A 22,565-nucleotide genomic window follows, 5' to 3' on the forward strand; every position below is an offset into this window, starting at 1 on the left:
AGCTGCAAAAACTGAATGCACAATGATCAAAATCAAAGAAATTAACTTTCGCGAATTAAAGCAGGAAGTCGGGCTGTGGATATGAAATTCTTTAACATAGGGGTGGGTAACCTGTGGCTCTCCAGATGTTGCTGGATGCTGACTCCCATCAGCCCTAGCCAGCAGAGCCAATGGTCAGGGCTGCTGGGAGTTGTACCTCAATCTGGAAGGCCACAGGTTCCGCAACCCCGCTTTCACAACAGCTGGGTGAAGTTTATGAGATACCGAAATACTGCTTCTAATTCTACCCAAGTCTCAGAATGCATTCATCTGACGTTATGAATGCTCCTGGTGCATACCAGGCTTCTGCAACCTGGTGCCCATTCCTGGCCACTGGCAATACTTGCTGGGGCTGAGCAGAGTTGCAGTATATAACATCTGAAGATCCCCAGGTTGAGAAGGGCTGGTGTATTTTTAAGTCTCTCCTGTATTTTTACTGACATGTGGAAAAACAAGACAAAAGAAACAAATATTACCTTATCAGTGTGCCCAGCAAAGAACCGCTGTCTGCCAGTGTCTAACGCAATTGCTATAATCAGAGCATGGCAGGGGTAGACCACCACAGATCCATTTGCAGCCCACAGAGCCTGGGTGACAAAGACGAGTCAAACGAGAAACTTCTGCAGGGAACAGACTACACTGCTTGCTTGAGGCATTAAGTGCCAAATACGTACGATGAATAAATTCAGGCATACTGACCCATTTGGTGCTGCAGCCTCCAAACCCAATAACCCTCTTCAGCTTCAGGATTGGATCTGGCAAGAGCTTCTGGAGGAGAAAAATCAGTCTGTCATCAGATTTAAGATACTCTGATAAGGCCAGGACTACGTATAATAATACACTGAAGTGAGTCTCCACCTTTTCCATTCAGGAAAGGAATCTTGACATGCGTAAAAGTTTCCTGTAAGGGCGTGTTACCCAACCAAATTATGGGAGGGGAGAGGCCTCTCCATGACATAAGAACTGTTGCTCTGTGGCAAAGCGCTTGCTTTTCAAGGAAAGGTCCCAGATTCAATCCCTGGGTAGGGAAAGATCTTGTTGGAAGATTAAGGACGGATAAAATAAATGGCGACCTCACACAGTGCATAGTTAAACTATGGAACTCACTCCTGCGGGAGGCAGTGATGGCCGCCAACTTGGCTTTAAAAAGGGGAATGGAGAAATTCATGGAGGACAAGGCTATCCATGGCGACCATCCATAATGGCTATGTTCTGCCTCCAAGGTCAAAGGCATTATGCCTCTGAATATCAGGTGCTGGGAACTGCAGGTGGGAAGAGTGCTCTGGTTAGCCCCTGTGAGAACAGGATGTTGGACTAGATGAGGCACTGGCCTAATCCAGCAGGCTTTTCTTATGTTCTTAAGATTGCTGGCCGAAAGGCCTGGCGAGCTGCTGGACCAATGGTCTGACTTGGGATAAGGCAGCTTCCTGTTTCCAGCAGCTGCTCCATGCACATATGGCTTGTGGCCAGAATTGGAGGGTCGGCAGCCACTGCTAGCGCAGGGACTGGTGTGAGCAACAATGATCATAGGAAAGAGGCCAAGACTCAAGAGATCCACGGCTTCTCCAGCCAACCTGTGGATTCAGAATTGATCCTGATTTGCTTGTACGAAAAGCTTTTGAAGTGGTAAAGCCATGGCCGGTCTTTATTGAGCCTACATCATTATTTGTTAAAGGGGTGTGTGTGTTACATGACAGTGAGCATTTATCCTGATTTGTTTACAGGGTTTTTTCACATCTTACCATTAATCATTTGTTCATATGAAACTTTTCAATTCATTTCCTTGCTGCTTTTCAAACCACTAATCATCATGTTCCTTTTTAAAGTGGATCTGTTACACCAGGGCAGTGATTTTCAACCAGTGTGCCGTGGCACCCTGGGTGACTTGAACGATGGTCAGGGGTGCTGTGGGCAACACTGGTCTCTGTCCCTGTTTCCTTCCCATCCTTTGATGCCTTCCCACATCTCTGCTTCCCAAAGGCTTGCACAACTGTTTTTTTGCAGCAGCCCTGGCTATATGTTCCGCAGGTGAACGGTGCCTCTGGGAGGCACCTCTATTTAGTGGGGAAGAAGCTCACCAGAGACCAGGACAGCAGCAGCAGCTGCCCGGAGGACTCCCAAGGAGAGGGGAGAGGAGACTGAGGGAACACTCCACAAGGGAGGGTGTCCGAAAAAGTGTGAGAGGCTGTCAGCTCTGCAGGCAAGGGTTGCCATAACTGGACTCTTGAGCCCCACAGGGTTGCCGCAGAAAGAATGGATTTAGCTGGTTAAGAAAACAATGGACTCAAAAAGTTTGAAAACCTCTGCACCAGGGTAAGAAGAGTGATTTAATCCTCTATAAATATGCAAATCTAAAGTTTCAGTTTGTGCCTGAAACTCTCCTGCAAAATACTGACAGTCTGCAGCTATCAGTGGCTGAAGAGGCCTGATGTCTGTGAAATCAAGACATCTCTTCCAGGTAGCAAGGGGAGATGGGAAATTAAAGAGGGGTACTTTAAATAGTACTAAAAGGCAAGATCTCTCACCATGCAACGAACTGAGTCCTTGGTGGAGATCGCCTTTGGTCCCATCGCTTGTGCACACACATCCTGGAAAGAGACAAAATAAATTAAAATGTTGGCATGGGAGTCAAGAACCATTTAGGGGTGTATTATTATTTATTAGCCCTCCAGATGTAGTTGGACTGGCCAGCATGACCAGTGGTCAGGATGAAGGGGGTTGTAGTCCAACCTCTGGAGGGTGGTGGGTATCCCACCCTTGTCATAGAGCGTTATATTTTTTCTATGTTGCTTGCACTCTTTGTGCAACCTTATAAAGGCAAAGTTCAGCCTAGTGGCTGTATCCCAGTTGGCTCCCCATAACATACAATTTCACTGCACATAATACTCTCACAATCAAGCGAGAGGAAGTAGCCATTGCACACTTCTCCTTACATAGACAAGAGTCATCTTGCTGCCCTGGAGTCTTTTGGAAGTAAGAGTATTATATATATTCCCTTTAACAGGTAAGAGGTTCTCTGGGAAGCAGCAATGGTGGCTCTTTTGCTGTCTATTTCTTGATGACTAGAAGAGAAGCCTTCCTCATCTGACCATCTTTTCCAGTCACCAAATCACCAAATGAAAACAAGCTATGGATTTATTATTCTAGGATGTGCACTCAAATGTCATGGCTATGGTGCAGGCTTACCTCATCAGAATCAACACTGACAGCATGAACAGTAACATCCCCATTTTTGTGGGCGTAAACATGAATGCTGCCATCGCCATCTGAAGGTGCTGGGAGAGAGGAATGCCCCCTGGCCTGTGGTTCTTCCCTCCAGCAGGTCTGGTCCACAGTGTCTACTGTCTGTACAGGCACAGAGGTTACCCGGTGAATCTTGGGGATGTTCTTTGTAAGGAAGGGAGACCGGCGAGGAGTCTGAGAAAATGATAAGCGTTGAAAAGCAAGGATCACAGTCACAAATCTCCAGGTTCTAAGGAGGGCTAAATCAAGACCCTTTGCCAGATGCAACTGCCATAGAGCACTGCTTCCTGGAAAGGCAGATGCAATCCAATTCCAAAATATACATGGCTCTGGGCAAGAGAAATAGCTACCAAGGCATACTCACTCGCTTCGGACTGGTAATTTGTTGGATGAGAGACACTCTGTCCTGAACAGGCTTGCTTAGAAATACTTCCTTTGGAAGCTGGCCAACTGGATTGTCTTCTACATGAGCAACTGAAAGGACAAGCAGAAGACATGTGACAACAATCCACTACAGGTTTGCTCAGAAATAAGTCCCCCTGCATTCAATGGGGCTGTGCTGTCAGGTAATCATATCTAGGCTACATAACCTCACCTGGGACTTGCTTCTGAATAGATATGTAAAGGATTGCACCATTAGGTTCTTGAAGACCTCTAGGGTAAACTGTCTCAAATGGGAATCAATTCCAGGATCGGAACAAGCCACGCATTGCTGCAAAAAGGACTGTATTCTATTGCTAACTCATTTGTTATTGAATTCAGGAAGGGAGAGCAGAAAACTTCTGGAAGCAGGCCTGAGTGCAACAATGTTCTCCCCAAGTTAGGATTCCCAGAAGCTGATATGCTGCCTCCAACAGTGGAGGTAGAACATAGTGACCATGACTGACTAGTAGCATCTTTTAGTACAGGGTTACCCAACGTGGTTCTCTCCAGATGTTGCTGTACTACAACTCCCATCATTCCTGACCACTGTCCATGCTTGCTGGAGTTGATGGGAGTTACGAATATCTGGAAGGCAGCACGTTGGCTACTCCTGTAGTAGATGTTTTGCTCATATCCACTCTCATCTGGCAATAAGGTGGTCTGTGTTGGATGAATTCTGTCCTGGGATGAAGAGCTTCCATTCCCCTACAGCCTCCCTTTTTTTCTTTTTTGCCTACCTGCAGCAGGATTCAAAGTGCCTTTTTGAATAGAGTCAAACGGCATCTTGGACCCATCAGAAGGAAACCTGAGCAAGAAGATCAGAGAAATGGTGACTGGTAAAAAGTGTGGAATGTAAGGAAGAAATGATTTTGTTTCACTGGCTCAAAGGAGGATGCTGGACTACCAGACAAAAAACACAGAGTTACACTGACTATGGCCATTGGAATGTGGCCAGATGCAGCAAATTCTGAATGTTGCAATAAACAACCTGGACAAACCAAAGAGAGTGACCACATATCAAGATACTCTTAATGAATGGTTAGCAGCCAAACAGCTTTCTTTGGGGAGCTTTCTGTATTTACACAGATATGAGGAAAATATCTACTTCAAACCCCCAAATGCAGTAACAGGAATGCAGCCCAATGATGTTCCTTGGTCCCAGCACCATAGAGGTGTTTATCGGGATCTTGCCCAGTGCAGTATCACTGCCAACACTAAGTTCTGAAGGGGCACCTCTCTTCCTACTGAGCTATGTGCCAGACTCCAGAAGCTTCTCGAGAGCAGGGATGGTAAAAAGCCTATTTGGTTCAGTTGAAATCTCCTTGGAGTTGGCTAATGTTTGAGTATACTAGTGGGGTGGAGCTGGGAGACGAGGGTTCAAATCCAAGCTCAACCATGCATCTCACTGTGCAACCTCCAGCCAATTACTCTCCTTCCCTCAACCTAACCTACCTCAGGGTTGTTGTGAGGATAAAATGGGGAACAGAGAACCCTGTGTACCACCTTGAACTCCTTAAAGGAAAGGTGAGATATAGATCGAGAACAACAGAGGTGCATCTACATCTTCACTGTACAGCTTTTACCATATGAAGACACACCTCTTTAAGCTGGTCTTTAAGAGTTAAAAGTATTTTGTTTTGCAGGATCTCACCTCTTTTGCTGAACCCATACTGTTCTCTTCTGGTTGGAGCAGTTTTACTCTCTAAAATTGTTGGCTGTTTGGTTTTTATAACTGTTTATTATGTTGTTGTAATCTACCCTGGGACCTTGTGGTGAAGAGCAGGTAAGAATTCTTATAAATTGATAAAATGTGCCAAATCCTAGCAAGTTATGGAAACACAATAGTCAGAAGCATACATGAGCTATTGCACTGCTCACTCACAACACACACATGCACACACACCATTTCTTTAACCTCTAAAGGAGAGATATACCAGTTATAAAGAGAAGCAAAGGAAGAAAGCTGGCATCCCACATCCCAAATACAATTCAGCAAACCATACCTAACATAATCGTAGAGGTCATGCCAATTTTCACCTTTCGGCACAGGAAATGTCATTTCTCGTGGCATGGGGGAGATGCCCTGCGTCACTAATTTGGAATGATGAGCCTCAGAGGAGGTCACACCTAAAAGCACAGAAAGGATGAAGGAGGCAGAAGCATCATTTGTTAGAAAAAGAGCTTGCAGAACTCCAATATCGACCTCTGTGAAAACAGCATCACACCAGCCCAATCCTATGGTATGCAAACTAGTCAGTATCCTATGACTGATTGGCAGACTGAGGTCTGTTTGTGCTATAAGTCTCAACAGCTGGAATTCATGACTTCCAAGTGGGGCTCGGCATGAACATGTTGCAATCTGGAGTGTTCAGGGTTCCAAGCAACTGGACTGCATTCCCCGCCTTCTCAGTTTTCTTCCACATTTCAGTTAGTATTCCATGCCCACTGAGGACGCTCCGTCCTCACTGGTCTATAGCTGTAGGTGGTAATTCTTCATTTTGGATTTTGGGGTGAATATGAGGGGGACAAACTTGTGCCCAATCCCGGTTACATAACGATCTTTGATTTTCTGATGTTGAAAAGGCTGTTCCGTTTTGCTGCTAATGAGGCTGCTTGAAATGTGGATTTTTTTGTTTTTCCGTTTGATTTTCTTTCATGATGTTATTTTTTTGATATATTGTTACACTATGTTTGTGATGTTTGAAGAAATGTTGTGAGCTGTGTATTCCCAACCCCCAACAAAGTAAAGTGGCATATAAAAGATCTAAATAAATACCGTATTTTTTGCTCTATAAGACTCACTTTTTCCCTCCTAAAAAGTAAGAGGAAATGTGTGTGCATCTTATGGAGCGAATGCAGGCTGCACAGCTATCCCAGAAGCCAGAACAGCAAGAGGGATCGCTGTTTTCGATGTGCAGCGATCCCTCTTATTGTTCTGGCTTCTGAGATTCAGAATATTTTTTTTCTTGCTTTCCTCCTCCAAAAACTAGATGCGTCTTATGGTCTGGTGCATCTTATAGAGAGAAAAATACGGTAAATGCCCTAGATATAAAACGGCTTTAACCATGAGATCTTAGCAACTATTCATGCAACTATTAAGTCAGTGATCCTTTACGCAAGTTCCTTTTAATTATCACCTGGATCAAACAGCAAGTCACTAGTGAACAGGTTTTTCACCAGCAGGTTGGAGCAGAGCTTGACACTCTTGAGATGGCTATAGCTTCTGTTCAAGTACAAAGAGAGGATGTAGCGGAGGTCGAGAATCAGGCAAGTCCATCGCACACTGCTGGGAGCCAGGCCCACCAGGTCTAAAAGTCAGAAACACACCAAGGAAACACCTGAATTTATATAGACATTCAACATACTAAATCCTAAACCCTACAGGCAGAATGGGCTTCACGCATTAGCCCACTTCTAATGATCAAATGCTTTGTGAGGAAGTGGCTATGATTGTGAGCTGGGATCCAGGTAAGTACCCAGTTCAAATCTCTCCTAGGTTCCAAACTTCCTGGGGAACCAATAATCTTTCAGTGCCTGCTTCCCATATAAGGTATAATCATCATGGTCTACTTTAAAGGACCCTTAGAAGGATCGCTGTGATGACATGTAGAAAGCGCTGGGAACAGTCAAAGGTGCTATTATATAGATGCCCAAAGTAGTATTATTTTGGGGGTGGCAAAGCTTTGCTTCTTCATCCATAACCACGTTCTGTTCTCCCGACCAGATCAACTCAGAGGCTGACCAAAAACCTAGTTTCTCAAGGAACTTTTAATTTCAGCCACCAGCATCCTGAGGACCAAATCAGAAGGCATTCAGAGCTACCTAAGCTTGTTGAGCAAACAGCAATTTGGTTGGTCTTCTTTGCGTTTTACCTTGCTTGGAAGCCTTGGATGTGCTTTCGTAGACTGACCCTCTGGCTGCCCCACAAATAAACGGGAACTGCAGCCATGTGGCAGTTGACTTGAACTCCTTAAAGAGATTGGAAAAGGAAATGCGGACCACCTGGCTGTCCTGGAAATAAAGAAATGCAGACCATTCACATGGGTTCGCTATTTCAATAGGAAGGCAGCAAACACCCAGTTCTTAAGAAACAATAAATATCCATAACAATGGCTGATGAAAGAAAACCTACATTTTAAGCAAAGCTACATACTGTGACCCATGTGGACCAATGATGGGGCAGAAGGTAGTTCAGGATCTACTGAGTGATCTCTGGATGATCAGCAAGGTGTTCTAACTCCCAACTGTTTGGCTCCACCTTCTTCGAACTGTGTTCATTCCAGCTTGGTATTATAGGAACAACAACAATCTAACTTTAAGAACTAGTGTCTGAGTTTTTATGGCTTCCCCCATCTTCCCGCCTTGCTTCCTTTTTCTTTTTTTGCTATGGCTTTCTGACTGTCTGTTGGTGAGGAATGTATTTTATTGCCCCTGATTATATGTAAGCTGCTCTGGGAGGCTTTTTGGCTGAAGTGTGGAGTAAAAAAAAAAGTTAAGATTAAACTAGTGGTGTGAAGGATTTCACTTGAGCTTTTCTGTATGCACAGCAACTGCTCTATAAGTGAGCCAGGGAGTGGGGAAGCTCTGGTGGGCAATGACTCTCCATTCGTGTCCCACAGTAATCTTATTCCAGAGGACCTTTGAGATTTCTTCAGGCCGGTCTTTGACAACCGAAAGGACTAGAACTTTGCATTTCATAAAAGCGAAAGCTACAACGCTCACAAAGCCAAGTTCTGCAAAGGTGAATGGACCAAGGCCTCCAAAGAGGATAGGCCCACTCGATGGTACCACAAAGGGTACTGTAAGAGATCTGCATTTCCTCAGACCACCTAACATTGCCCTCTTGCTCATTTCATTACACAACTGGCCATTAATAAATAGGAGAGAAACTCTCACCCACCTCTGTGGCAACGTCCAAGTGCACCACGAAATATTTGGTGGGTGCTGGCTTGAAGAGGATGTAGAGGTAGCGACCGGTGAGACCCAATGACTGTGTGCTGGTCTTGGGGAGCTGGAGGTAGTTACTCGCAGGCACAGCACCACTGATGCAATACACTGTCCCTTTCAGAGTCTTGTCCTGAAGACAGGAGGATAAAACAGATGGAACAGCTCAGGTAAAAGAAATCAAGTCACACAAAGGCTGGAGGAAACCAAAGATGCTGACTCCCATATGTAGCATAATGGCAATTAACACAGCATTAAGGAAATATCAGCAAAGCACTTAGTGTTTCATTTCACTCTCCCTGATGTGATCCCCAAGTGGAGGGGGACAAGGATCCAGTTCAATTCCCAGAAAGCCCCAGGTTTGAGACCTCCAGCAGATGGAAGTTCTGACACATATGAAAATGTGCATGGCTTTGGTGGGAAGGCATATGATGCAGAAACCTTCCTAAAGCCAAACGGGTCTGTGGCTGGCCCAGCCTTCTTCAACCTGGTGTAGTGGGTCAGTGTGCCTGGCTGTTGACCAGAAGGCTGGTGTTTCAAACGCACCCAGGGATGGCTGTGGGCAGGATTCCTGCACTGCAGGGAGTTGGATTAGATTACCCTTGGGGTCCCTTCCAACTCTACAATTCAATGATTCTATGATTACAGAGGTTTTGGACTACTACTTTGTTGTCCAGATATCGGGAGGCAAAGGTGCCCTTATGCATGCTACTTTTGAGTTCCATTAGGGAAAGGCAGGATAAATTTGTCGCTCTTTCCATCTCCCCCCTATTCATGGAAGGGAGAGCTCACATGCAGCAGTGGTGGCAGTGCCATACTTGGTCGTCTGCAAACTATGTGCACTCACCACAGACGACCAGCTGAGTGCTAATACCAAGGCTATGTTTAACTACCCAAGAAAGGATCAGGAACTTCTGACACTACCATAAAGGTTGTCACATCACCCTCCTTCGTGGACCTTTTCCATTCCTCAACTTTAAAGTGCTTGAAGATGTTTAGATAGGGATGCTGCCACACTGTAGAGAAAACAGATCAGTTAACCTACAAACAATGTGATTCCTGCTCTTGAAACTACTTCCCTCCCTTCACACAAATCAGGATAATCCCAATGCTATCTTCCAAAATTAGAATTAGACTCCTAAACAGAAGGACAGCTATGAGTCTCAGTGGGGGGGGGGGGGATTTGTATTTTTGCTAAAATGATCTCATTCTCTCAATTTTCCCACAAAACAAACTGTTAAAGATAATCAATAGAAATGCCATCTTACTTTCCAACATCAGAAAATGAAGAAAAAAAGATAAAAACTCAGCCAAGGTATATGTGAGAAGGATCAATGCCTAAATAATGACCTTACTGTACCTTTAGTAAGGGGATGGGGGTTGAGTCTTTTTTTGTTCTATGTGACTTTTTGGGATGAACACTTTAATATATTCTGCTTTCCCAGATTGTATTTTACTTTTTTCTGTTAAGGCACTGTAAGTCCTACTGAGCATTTAACTACTGCATATCAGACAGATATCTAACAGGTAAAGACCCCCCATACCAAAAAACTTCACTTGTTGTATTTCTACCTGCCATGTAGCTGAAAAATGCCTATAACAGTCATAGATGCAAGCTATTTTTCCTAGCAGTGTTCCTGTGTATTGAGCTGCACGGCAGACAGAAATATAAGAGTTTTTTCCCCCAGGTATGAATGAAGAATAGTTAACAGTGCCTGCCATGCACTGATAAATGTACAGGAGCTCAACCCAACTAGGAAAAGCAATAATGTATCTCAAACAATTAAAGATAAAAGGTAAAGGACCCCTGGACAGTTAAGTCCAGTCAAAGGAGACTATGGAGTTGCAGCACTCATCTCACTTTCAGGTCAAGGGAGCTGGTGTTTGTCCACAGACAGCTTTCTGGGTCATGTGGCCAGCATGACTAAACCGCTTCTGGCACAATGGAACATCTTGACGGAAACCAGAGCTCATGGAAACGCTGTTTACCTTCCCGCCACAGTGGTACCTATTTATCTACTTGCACTGGTATGCTTTCAACTGCTAGGTGGGCAGGAACTGGGACAGAGCAACGGGAGCTCACCCCATTGCTCAGTGGTTTATCATCCCATATCTCAAACAATACTGCAGAAAAATCCAACAAGTAGAGTGAGGAGGCAGAAATGGGGGAGGAGGAGAGAGCAAGCCTGTTGTGACTTATGCCCATCATACTAAAAAGGTAAAGGTACCCCTGCCCGTACGGGCCAGTCTTGACAGACTCTGGGGTTGTGCGCCCATCTCACTTAAGAGGCCAAGGGCCAGCGTTGTCCGGAGACACTTCCGGGTCACGTGGCCAGCGTGACATCGCTGCTCTGGCGAGCCAGAGCCGCACACGGAAACGCCGTTTACCTTCCCGCTGGTAAGCGGTCCCTATTTATCTACTTGCACCCGGAGGTGCTTTCGAACTGCTAGGTTGGCAGGCGCTGGGACCGAGCAGCGGGAGCGCACCCCGCCGCAGGGATTCGAACCGCCGACCTTTCGATCGGCAAGCCCTAGGCGCTGAGGCTTTAACCCACAGCGCCACCTGCGTCCCCATTGCCCATCATACTAGATATATAAAATTTCCCCTAGCACAGCTCCTGTGCATTTTAACACCAGTATGTGAGACAGAAATCTGATAGCTGGGCTTTGTTTAATCAGGGATGGTAGAAATCACCACCAGTTGCATTTTATCCATGCTGTCCAGCTGTTTAATAGACTATTGTAAAAGCAGAGTTCCTGTGCATCCCAAGCTTCCTTCCTCTTGGGGAGGGTGGAAGGTTGGACCTCTGGCAGCTATATGTCTGCTCAATACAATATATGCAACTTACGGGACATTCACTTATTCATTAATTGCCCTGTAACACGGCTCTCTGGGCAATGTAACAAGAAATGTTTAAATACAACTTGCAAAATGTTAAAAAGACCCCCCCCCCAAAAAAAACCCCACCCCGATTACGGTCCAAACATAACACAGCTAAAAAGATCCAAAACATCACAGACTATTCAGATATATACTGTATATATATCTACCCTGGGCTCCTCCAGGGGAGGAAAGACAGGATAAAAATCCAAATAAACACCCACCCACACATACACAGCAACTCATCTAGTCCTCCAGAAAGCCAAAATCATCTCATAAGCGCTAAAAACATAAAAACTCTGTCCAGTCACGGCTGCCTACAGGCAGAAATCCAGCAGGCGAGGAGATGCGTCTCCCCACATCACAGAGAGGAGCGAAAAGGCTACATCTGGCGAATTTCTGCCTGTCCTGTCCTGCTGCTGCGGCTTTGAAAGCGCAGGAGCCCTGTCAGGAAACAGCAACAGCAGCAGCTCCACGGGTTTTCTTTGTCTCGGAACAGGGGAATCAGTGGGGCTGTTGGGGACTCTTCCTTCTCCCGCCCCGTGGATGCTCAGACTCCGAGGAGCCTCCAAACCAGCCCCGCCTGGCCCTGCTGGGGTCCTAGTGCCCCTCATTTCCCCAGAGCCAATACCCGCCCTGGCTCCCCTGCCCTCCCGCTCCCCTCAGCGGGCACCTCTGGCCATGGCTGCCCCGCTCTCTCTGCGGCTCCCCTTCAAGCCCGCTCTCCCTTCCCGCCTCTGCCCTAGAGGAGCGCGCCCAGCCTCCCGCAACCATAGAGTCGCCTCGGGCGGACTGCGGAGGATGGGGAAAAAGCCTACTATTCCGCTAGGGCTAGAGCGCCCGCTCCATTCCCCCTCTGGATCAGAGAGTTCATGGAGAGAGTGACGAGCGACGCTCTCGCTTCCGATTTCCGTCTGGGTGTTCGAGAAAGCACTTCGCGCGCTCTCAATAAGGTGCGTGGCCTCTCTGTCACCATCGTATCTCTATGGTGGGCCTGTTCCCATGCGTTCTATTTACGCAGAAGAATCTATAAACCGCTTGCTCGTAATGCATTAATACCCTTAGAAAAGCAATAGGAGACGCAACATGTAGAACTCCTTTGTTATGTCAACTCCAGGCAAAAGGAGTAAAAGGATTTAATTATATGGCAAAGAGAATGCAGCCGCTTGTGCTGGGTTGACTTCGCTTGGGGGAAAGAGTTTTTTTTTTGGTGTGTGTGTGTGTGTCTATATAGGGCACTTTATATCACGCTTTCTTGTGCTAAAATCAAACTCAAGCTGCTTACGATGAAAATATAAACAAACGAGCAATCCCTAACTACTGTAAATGTTTAGATAATGGGGTGTTTTATTTCGTTACTGTAGCAACTTCAGGGTCATAGCTGTCAACGTTTCCCTTTTTTTAAGGGAAATTCCCTTATTCCGAATAGGATTCCTCGCAAGAAAAGGGAAAAGTTGACAGCTATGTTCAGGGTGAGTGCTGGCGCCTATTTTTCTAGGGAAAAAAGCACTGCACACACCGATGTCAAAACCATAAATGAGAACTATCAGCTCACTGTGGGGAGGCAAATCCAGTGCTTTTTTTTTTAGGGGGACGCATACCCCTAAACATTTTGTGAATCTAAGTTTGGCCTCATTGAGGGGTAGTATTTCAATATGAGTAGGAAAATGAGAGTACCCTTAGAAAAAAAAAGCACTGGTCAAATCCATATGACTTTCTTTAGGTTAGGCTTTGTGACAGGTCTTTTAGGAACATAAGAAGCTATCCTAACACCAGTTTGTTCCCACCTAGCTCAGTATTGTCATCGCTGGCTGATAGCTGCTCTTGAGAGTGTCAGAAGGGGCTTTCTCAGCCCTACTGGAAGATGCAAGAGATGGAACCCAGGACCTTCTGCATGCAAAGCAGCTGCTCCAACAAACCAGCAGTCCTTTCTTTCCTTCACAGGCAAACGGAATTGTTATGCATGGAATAAGGGATGTGTTTTCTGCTCTGTTCGGATTGCTACGCAAACTGTGTTTTTGCACAGAGGGTAAAGTCCACCAAGGTCACAAAGTAATTTCAGTATGGCCATTTTGGCTGCAAATGTTAAAGGACTGGAAGAAGATTCGGTAAGTTTCTTGTTGCAGATTCCTTATTAAACAGGAGACACTTTGCACTTTATTTTTTAAAAATGGTTTGTTTGTTTTTTAAAGTCTGACTTTCCCATTTTCCCAAGCTGCCCTATGACCAGAGATCTGTCCCCCCCCCTTTTTTGCAGCCAATACTGCAGTGGCAGAGATGCAGCATTTAACTAGGAATTGATTTGCACATTCCTTTGTTTTTGCAGGCATGGATCATGACGACATAGAATTGCTGGCGGCAGAGCTGCATAAAAAGGGGAGTTCCTGGAGCCCTTTCCAGGTGGCAGCAAGCACCAGTTTGGTCCTTTATTTTGCCTGGGCCGGATCTCTTGCCCTAGGCTTGCGCAAAGTGTATTTACAGGTATCGGGGGTTACCACCGTTTTAAAATGTTAGAGAGCAGAGCAAAGGGAACAGGAGAAGCTCCAGGTCTGTGGAGGGTATGGGCAATAAGTGACTTACCACAAGGGGGCAGCAGAGCACACATCTAAAGGGTACTGGATGATTGTGAGAAAGGGAATAATTAGGTGGGGTTTGGCCAAGGGCTGGGGACGAAGGTCGGCGGTTCGAATCCCCGTGAGGGGGTGAGCTCCCGTTACTCGGTCCCTGCTCCTGCCAACCTAGCAGATCGAAAGCACGTCAAAATGCAAGTAGATAAATAGGTACCACTCCAGCGGGAAGGTAAATGGCGTTTCTGTGCACTGCTCTGGTTCGCCAGAAGCAGCTTAGTCATGCTAGCCACATTATCTGGAAGCTGGACGCCGGCTCCCTCGGCCAATAAAGCAAGATGAGCGCCGCAACCCCAGAGTCGTCTGTGACTGACCTAATGGTCAGGGGTCCCTTTACCTTTACCTTTACCTGGCCAAGGGCAGACTGAGGTTGGCTGTGCTGTGCATGATACCTCGGTATTGATCATCCTCCATAGCCTAGCGACTAGATACAAATAAATCACCCATTCTCGTTCTGTGGTTTTATTCTCTCCCCTTTTACATATTTTTTTGAGACTGGCCATGGTAACCCTTACCAAAGAGATGGCAGACAAATTCATTCAGTCAATGAATGATGCATCTTAGGGGAGGACCAACTCTCAGCAGTAGAACACATGCTTTTCCTGCACAGAGTCCCAGGCTGAATCTTTGGCATCTCCAGGTAGGAGTGGAAATCCCTTCCTTGAAATACTTAATACCCTCCAACATTTCTCTGATGAAAATAGGGATGTCCCATTCCATAATGATAATTTTGCTATTTATACCCCACACACCTGACTGGGTTGCCCCAGCTACTCTGGGCAGCTTCCAACATATATAAAAACATAGTAAAACATTTAAAAAACTTTCCTATGCAGGATTGCCTTCAGATGGCTTGGGGGTCAGAGAACGCCATAGCCTCCAACATTTCTCCGATGAAAAGAGGGACGTCCTAAGGAAAAGCGGGGCATTCTGGGATCAAACCAGAAACTGAGATGGCTTCTCCAAATCAGGGACGTCCCTGGAAAACAGGGAAACTTGGATGGTCTGTCACTGAGCTAGATGAACCAACAGTTTCATGTGGTATAAGGCAGATTCCCATGTTCCTAATATCCATGCCTTTTGCAAAACTCACCAGCTTCTTTCCTTTTTAATCCAGGTGCCATATGTACCCTCCAGTGTCAAGCAAGTGAGGAATATGATGTCGCTGCTGCAGGGGCGCTCTGGGAAGCTGGTGGATTTAGGATCGGGTGATGGCAGAATAGTAAGCACATCAAAATGCACCTGAGTGTGGGATTGCCAAGGCCGTTGGTGCACGGCAAGGATCAGCATCTGCCTGCAACACTCACTGCTTGGTTGTGATTGTGATACAGTGGTGCCTCGCAAGACGAAATTAATCCGTTCCGTGAGGCTCTTCGTATAGCGGTTTTTTCGTCTTGCGAAGCAAGCCCATTGACAGCTTAGCGGATTAGCGCTATTAGCGGTTTAGCGGCTTTTAGCGGATCAGCTGATAAGCGGCTTATCAGCGGATCAGCTGATAAGCGGCTTAGGGCTTAGGAAAAGGGGGGAAAAAGAGAAAAAACCCCGCAGGAACTCGCAAGACATTTTCGTCTTGCGAAGCAAGCCCATAGGGAAATTCGTTTTGCGAAGCGCCTCCAAAACGGAAAACCCTTTCGTCTAGCGGGTTTTCCGTCTTGCGAGGCGTTCGTCTTGCGGGGCACCACTGTAAACTAGGAATAAATGACCTTTTGTTGATAGGGTGGGGGCTGTTTAATTACAGGGGTGTTTTCTGTTCTAACACTGAGCTATATACGCGCTTCCTCAAATTTAACACCAGAAATCCTACCCTTTGCAGCTGTGCATTGTTTCAGGGGCTAATCCGCACCGTACATTTAAAACACTCTTATACCGCTTTCACAGTCATAGCTTTCTCTCAAAGAATCCTGGGAATTAAATTCTGCTAATTTCACATCTATTATTATTATTATTATTATTATTATTATTATTATTATTAATTTGTACACTGCCCATCTGACTGGGTTGCCCCACCCACTCTGGGCAGCTTCCAACATATACAAAACATAATAAAACATTAAAAAGCTTCCCCATACAGGGCTGCCTTCAGGTGTCTTCTGAAGGTTGTATAGTTACTTATCTCTTTGACATCTGATGGGAAGGTGTTCCACAGGGCAGGCGCCACTACCGAGAAGGCCCTCTGCCTCGTTTCCTGTAACTTCATTTATTGCAGTGAGAATACCACCTGAATGCCCTCGGTGCTGGATCTCAGTGTTCGGGCTGAACGATGGGAGTGGAGATGCTCCTTCAGGTATACTGGATGGAGGCTGTTTAGGGCTTTAAAGGTCAGCACCAGCACTTTGAATTGTGCTCAGAAATGTACTGGGAGTCATTGTAGGTCTTTCAGGACCAGTGTTATATGGTCCTGGCAGGTGCAGTTCCCAGCAAACTATATTTCCCAGGATTCTCCATAACTATTGACAAAATAAAAGAGGGTTTAAATGTGTGCAGATGTGACCTGCGCCATGAAACTAGCACAGCATTAGGCAATAGACAATGTGCCTGATTCTAGCTGCACTTCCAGGTGTTGGAGGCTTACAAACAAGGCTTCAGGCCGACTGTTGGCTATGAGCTCAATCCATGGCTTTTACAACTGTCCAACTTTCGTGCCTGGAGGGCTGGGTGCTATGGAAAGGTTTTCTTCCGGCGAGAAGACCTTTGGAAGGTAAGCTCTTCCCACACGGAGGCAAGAAGCTAGGCCTATAAGGAGCAAAGTGCAAGAAGGAGCTGTCTGCAGTAGCCATCTCACCTGCATCTTAAGTGAAGCTCAGGAGAAGCAAACGTTAGCAGCAAGGCTTCCCCTAAGTTTTGCAACTTCCATATATTGTTGGCCCCCCAGCTGCTATGAGCACCAGCAGCATGGCCAGAAGCCCGGGGTTGATGGGAGTTGTAGTCTAACAACATCTGGTGATGGGAGTTGTAGTTCAACACCAACCAACCCACACTGGTTGCTCCTGCTATATAGTTTAGCTATGTGTTGTGAAGCAGTGTTTCCTTGTGTTTTTCCCGAATCTCCCAAGGTTCAGCATCACTGGTTGGCCCCAGGTTCTTTTAATAGAGCAAGTTCCGTAGCTGAACTATGTGCTGCAATATCTGAGACCATGGGACTGTGCTTTGCCTCCCAAAGCACGGTGGGAAATAGTCCAGACCAGAATAGGAAACAACCATTGAACCATCTCTCTTGACTAATTGTCTGCTGCTGATGCTATTGTTGTTTTAAGGCAGATCTCTCTGACTGCAACAATGTCACTGTGTTCCTGGCTCCCAGCTTGGTGAGTAGTTTTCAGATACAGTAAGCTTGTCTACATTACCTAAGCAAAACCAAGGATGGTCAGTGCAATGCCCAGTCTTCACGATATCTAATGGACTAATGCCTTCAATTAACTGGCAGAAGTATTATGCATTCAGTCTTATGAACCTGCCCCGGTCTTAAAATTGAGTCTGAAACCCTATTTGTTAGGCTCACCTCAGTATCCATTAGGCTGGTGAGTACTGGAGACAGGGCCTTATTTGTTGTGGTCCCATATCCTTGGCACTTTCACCAAAAGAACTGCATACGACCCCATCTTTGTTAAGTTGTAAAGGTCTGTTTAAAAACAAATTGCATTCTGCATTCTATTAAAGTGTTGGGTTTTGAACGCCTGCTGTTTATCCTTTCTATAATTAGATGTTTTCTTTCTTGCATTTATTAATTATCTTCTGTAAGCTGCCCTGAGAGGGCTGCATCTGAAAGGCAGCAATGAAGCATTTTAGATGGATAAATTCATCGTCACAGCCAATGAGTGGATAACATCTTCTGCAAAGCACTTGCTCTCATTTTCCCCAGCAGAAGGAATTGTCCCCATCTGCTTGGTACTGTCCAGCCTCTGTCCTAGAAATCAGTCGAGACATAGACATTAAAACCTTATACTAACAGTGGTGGCAGCTCCATTTGAGCAAAAGGGGCACAGCCAAACAGCCTCTGTGTGCCTGCATCTGACTACTTCACTTGCAACCAGCCTGGGGAGTCAGCTCCCTCCTCCTTAGTCCCTATACAACTCAACAGGATAACTAGAATTAGTTTTCTGCACCTGCTTAGTAAGGTGAGTTTGTTTTTTAAAAATCATACTCTTGTACTGACAGCCAAAGGGGATTTATCTTCACCACATACTGATTTAGTTGTTTTAGCAGTGTCTTTCATTTTAACACTGTCCTTTGTGGGACCAGGTGGCAACAACTGAGTCCACCCATTGCTAAAGAATGACGATTGCCCTAGAAGCGCCCAGCAGTCTTGCTGAGGCATCACAACTGTGTGCTCTATTTACACTGCTGCTGTGTAGTCACCACAGCCAGATGCTGAGCTTGCCAGCTTCCCCCACCCCAACTGCAAAGTCAGCCGAAAGCAAATAATGTTGCCTCATTTCTGCAGAGACTGCAGTTTGAAATTCACTATTCCCAAGTCACCTTATGCTAGATGCTGGTCAGTTAAGAGAGAAATTGGCCCAGTCTTCTCTTTGCAGCTTCCAGGAGTCACCTTGAAGGATTTCCTTTAATTGATTTAAGTCCGGAATTACCAAACTGAATTCTTTCTGAAGGACCATCTGGCCCTGTATGCGTCGTCGGGGGGTGTTTTATACGTAACCCTGCCTTTGCAGACTATCATAAGGTATGCAGACTGAAAACGGGCCTTTTTCGCTGTCCCCACTGCTGCACAGGAAGGGACACCATCAATTTGCTTCAGACACCTTGTAAAAACACCATACAGTGGTACCTTGGGTTAAGTACTTAATTCGTTCTGGAGGTCCGTACTTAACCTGAAAGTCTTCTTAACCTGAAGCACCACTTTAGCTAATGGGGCCTCCTGCTGCCGCTGCGCCGCCGGAGCACGATTTCTGTTCTCATCCTGAAGCAAAGTTCTTAACCTGAAGCACTATTTCTGGGTTAGGGGAGTCTGTAACCTGAAGCGTATGTAACCCGAGGTACCACTGTACACTCAGATAGTTCAAGCTGCAGTTTGGCAGTTATCAGATGGTGTTGTTTCAGCTCAAGAAGAGGCTGATCTGTTTGCTCATTTTATATTAAAAACAAAACATTATGGCCCTGTGTCTCCTCCCATGTCCCTAATAGATGCTGGCTGCCTTGCTTCGATGAAGCTTCTATGTTAGGCAATGGTAGAGGAACGTTCACATAAACTCATCGCATACACCACATGAATTTGGGAATCAAAGGAGCAGTTAGGGCCAAAATTCATAGAAACAGAACAATTTTCCTGTAGGTTTTTTTTTTTTAGTTCATGCAACAAATGATTATGCTTCAGTCTGAAGTTCTATACAGCCCAGTGGTGGCTGGTCCCCTTTGGAAATGGTAGGGCAGAAAGCAGAAAGACCAGCAGCAAGTGGCGCCAGAGCCAAGGACAGGCAGAGCCAATTCAGGGCAGATCCACACCATACTTTTAAAGCCTTTTCAGTACACATTTAAAGCATGTGACTGCCCCCACAAGGAATCCTGGGAACTATGGTTTCACCTGCACAGAGCTGCAGTTCCCAGCACCCTTAAACTAGTTCCCACGATTCTTTGGAGGATGTGTGTTGAATGTTGAATGTTCTTACATATGCATTGAATGTGCCTTCAATGTATGGTGTGGACCTGCCCTAATTCTTGTTTCGTCCCCATCCTCTTCCCTGCTGCATTCTACAAAGGCAACCCTGAGACTAAGGGGCAGAAAAGGGATAGGCAGTTCAATTCCCGGACTGATAGTTAAGCAAGGAGGCATGCAGATGGGGTCTGACTGAGGGCAGATGAAGGCTGGAGGCCCTAATAGACCAACCTCTGCTGATAGAGCGGCACTTTTGCCCTCCCCAAGGCTTTCTTTGTCCACTCTGAGATTCATTGTCAAATCTTGCTGCTGTCAACGTCATTGTAAAGCAGACCTCTCTCGGCAGGTCCCGCTCCTGGAGAGAAAACTGCTTTCAGAACTCCCCGATGGGGCCTGTGTGGTGGCTGCTCGCTTCCCTTTCCTCAACTGGAGTCCTACCAGCATTGCTGGAGACAGCTTAGAAACAGCCTGGGCCTATAACATCACGGCAGTACGGCAAGCAGGCAGGCAGATGCCCAGCCAAAGGCTAAACCTGCTCTATAAAACTCAGCTGTGCAGGGAAAATGGAAAGGATGCATGAAATTGAAAACAGTGCTTTTTCTTTTGCTAGTAGTTGTCTTAACTAGGAGGAGGGGGGAGTTATTGGTTTGTGTTTGCTATATTATATATTTTGTATTTCGTTTTATATTTTTTCTGTTGTGAACCACCCTGGGATCTTCAGATGAAGGGCAGTATACAAATTTTAATGATGATGATGATGATGATTGGTTATCATGGTCCCGCAGTTCAGATGAGAGGGCCAGTAAAAGAAATTTCCATAAATAACCACACACTTATACCAAATGCAACACCATGACACTAGCAGTAATTCTTTTTTTCTGTCTCCCCCACCCCCAAATAATGGCTTTATCACCTTAAGGGGCTGGTGGGTACTTACAGATACCAGTGGACGAATCTACCCACATTTTTTATTTCAGTTTATCCTTTTTTCCCAGTCTTAAGTTCAGTTTAGCACATTGGTTTGCAATTTGTTCCCCTTAAAACCAGGCAGATGACCTTCTCAGTAGTGGTGCCCGCTCTGTGGAATGCCCTCCCATTAGATGTCAAGGAAATAAACAACTATCTGACTTTTAGAAGACATCTGAAGGCAGCCCTGTTTAGGGTTTTTTAATGTTTGATGTCTTACTTAATTTGTTGTAAACCATCCAGTTTCAGTACACATTTTAATATGCCCATTTTTCAAACAACTTCGCGCTTATACAATGCATGTTTAAATGCTACTTTCACTGGCATATACATATTTTTACACAATTTCCTCTAACATGCATGATCTTTTGGTATGAGAACTGCATTGCAAATTTCAAAGATAAGCTGATTTTTAGTTTGCTTAATCATTCTGGGAAGTATGAGTTAGGCTGATTCCCACTGAAATGTGAACCCACCCAAGTTTCTACACTTTACACCTTTACAAACACAAGTAAAGATGAAGAAATTATCCTGGGAAGTATGTAGGCATCATAAGGAACAAAGAAATATTAATGTGACTATGGAAAAAAGAAATTGGCATGATTTAGGGAAGTCTCCAACTAATGTGTCCAGTCAGTGCAATTTCTGCCTGTGCAATGGAACATCCTTCCTCTGCTCTCCCTGTGTGCCCCATATCCTCCCCAAATTTGTTCCAGAAGGTTGGAGGAAAACCCATCATAGATTTAGGGAGCACACAGAGTGCGAGGATGCACAAGTCTTTGCACTGATGGAATGAGTTATTTAACACTACAGTACTTTGGATACAAGATTCCCCAAGATTATTGATTTGGTGTCAGTTAAGTCTTCATATTTAAAAATCATTTTTCCATGAAGTTTGAAATAAGTCGTCATGCCAGGTTTCTGCCAGGAGGAGGGAGGCTGAGAAGTCAGGGTGTCCATAAACCATAAAAGAATCTCTGACCCAAATTGTGTGTTGTAGGGTCAGTCAGTGCATAGGGGGTCCTACAAAAACCAAGGTCCATGGGTTAAAGTTAAAAACTAAATATAAGCCCAACTGAACGGCTGAGGAACAGTCTAGAAGGCTGAGGCTGCTGTCAAGAGATGCTAGATTTATTTTGTTGGTGCAGTGCAGAGAGATGTATGTAATGTTTTCTGATTTCTTGAACCATGATTAAAAGATGAACATCAGGCTGCAAGCTTGTGCGTTCCCCGCTTTTCAGTTTTCATGATTTAGCATGCCATCTGCAGAGGGAAATATTAACCATGGTTACCTTTAAACAGATTTTACAAACCAGCCTCAAATCCCCAATATCGAACTCAGCTTTGTTAAAGCTAGCCATAAGGAGTATTGACCTCAGTGCAGACTGCAACACTGCAGGACAGATGGGCAGAAGATAGATTGGAATCTCCTGGTGGTTATTTGCAGTCGATTGGAAAGGGTTTCTCCCTCCCTAGAGTTCAACACCAGCAAGTAGAATTGGCAGGACAAACCTGTGTATTAATTGGTTGCCGGTCTTTGCACAGCTGTACTGGCAACTTTTAAGCTTGCATTTTGGAATCCTTACTGTAGAGTAACTCAGACTGCAATATATAGCTGTGTATATATCAGGGGCTACAAGTAAGGATATTCAGAAATTTGAGAAAGTTCCATAGGCACCAGGTTTGTGGCATAACACAAAAGGTCTGCCACATTTAAAAGAGCAGAATAAAGAGACAAGAACATAGAACAGGGCAGGAATATTTACCAAGATCTTTTCCAGATACCATAGGAGGTACTGGTGGGCACACTGTCACATACAGGGCCAGGTTGGCA

The 22,565-nt window shown here is 45.4% G+C and overlaps 2 protein-coding genes across 7 annotated transcripts in view; one reads left to right on the forward strand and one right to left on the reverse strand.

The window, feature by feature from the left end:
• WDR90 (WD repeat domain 90) overlaps positions 1–12,305 on the reverse strand; it is a 45,396-nt gene extending 33,091 nt beyond the window's left edge. The window contains exons 1-12 of the mRNA XM_079952848.1: positions 12,204–12,305; positions 9,574–9,665; positions 8,606–8,782; positions 7,578–7,716; positions 6,843–7,013; positions 5,709–5,832; positions 4,443–4,510; positions 3,647–3,756; positions 3,226–3,456; positions 2,565–2,627; positions 739–807; positions 516–626 (exon numbers count right to left, since the gene is read on the reverse strand). Coding sequence (XP_079808974.1) covers positions 516–626; positions 739–807; positions 2,565–2,627; positions 3,226–3,456; positions 3,647–3,756; positions 4,443–4,510; positions 5,709–5,832; positions 6,843–7,013; positions 7,578–7,716; positions 8,606–8,782; positions 9,574–9,665; positions 12,204–12,213 — 1,365 coding nt within the window. The 5' untranslated portion in view covers positions 12,214–12,305. The remainder of the gene's footprint in view (positions 1–515; positions 627–738; positions 808–2,564; positions 2,628–3,225; positions 3,457–3,646; positions 3,757–4,442; positions 4,511–5,708; positions 5,833–6,842; positions 7,014–7,577; positions 7,717–8,605; positions 8,783–9,573; positions 9,666–12,203) is intronic.
• Positions 12,306–12,410: 105 nt separating this feature from the next.
• Positions 12,411–21,948, forward strand: LOC307202553 (adenine nucleotide translocase lysine N-methyltransferase-like). Of its 6 annotated transcripts, none has more exons than XM_079952654.1 (7): positions 12,411–12,483; positions 13,475–13,638; positions 13,857–14,011; positions 15,275–15,379; positions 16,715–16,855; positions 17,412–17,462; positions 20,112–21,948. In XM_079952654.1, exons 3-7 carry the CDS (start codon positions 13,859–13,861, stop codon positions 20,343–20,345), a joined length of 684 nt encoding a protein of 227 aa, XP_079808780.1. In that variant the 5' UTR covers positions 12,411–12,483; positions 13,475–13,638; positions 13,857–13,858; the 3' UTR covers positions 20,346–21,948. The 6 variants fall into 6 exon arrangements, with proteins under 6 accessions (XP_079808780.1, XP_079808777.1, XP_079808781.1 ...); XM_079952651.1 differs by having other exon boundaries at positions 12,427–12,483; positions 13,322–13,638; XM_079952655.1 differs by having other exon boundaries at positions 12,427–12,483; positions 13,322–13,638; positions 17,416–17,462.
• The last annotated feature ends 617 nt before the right edge of the window (positions 21,949–22,565 follow it).

The sequence above is a fragment of the Podarcis cretensis genome (assembly GCF_951804945.1).
Source record: "Podarcis cretensis genome assembly, chromosome: 14".
NCBI lineage: Eukaryota > Metazoa > Chordata > Lepidosauria > Squamata > Lacertidae > Podarcis > Podarcis cretensis.

Excerpts from the sequence above, each read along its gene's own strand:
- LOC307202553 (XM_079952654.1), top strand. The coding sequence starts at position 13,859 with ATGGATCATGACGACATAGAATTGCTGGCGGCAGAGCTGCATAAAAAG. Across the intron at positions 15,380-16,714 it reads GATCGGGTGATGGCAGAATA|GTGTTGGAGGCTTACAAACA; the intron begins GTAAGCACATCA and ends CTGCACTTCCAG. Across the intron at positions 16,856-17,411 it reads GGCGAGAAGACCTTTGGAAG|GCAGATCTCTCTGACTGCAA; the intron begins GTAAGCTCTTCC and ends TGTTGTTTTAAG.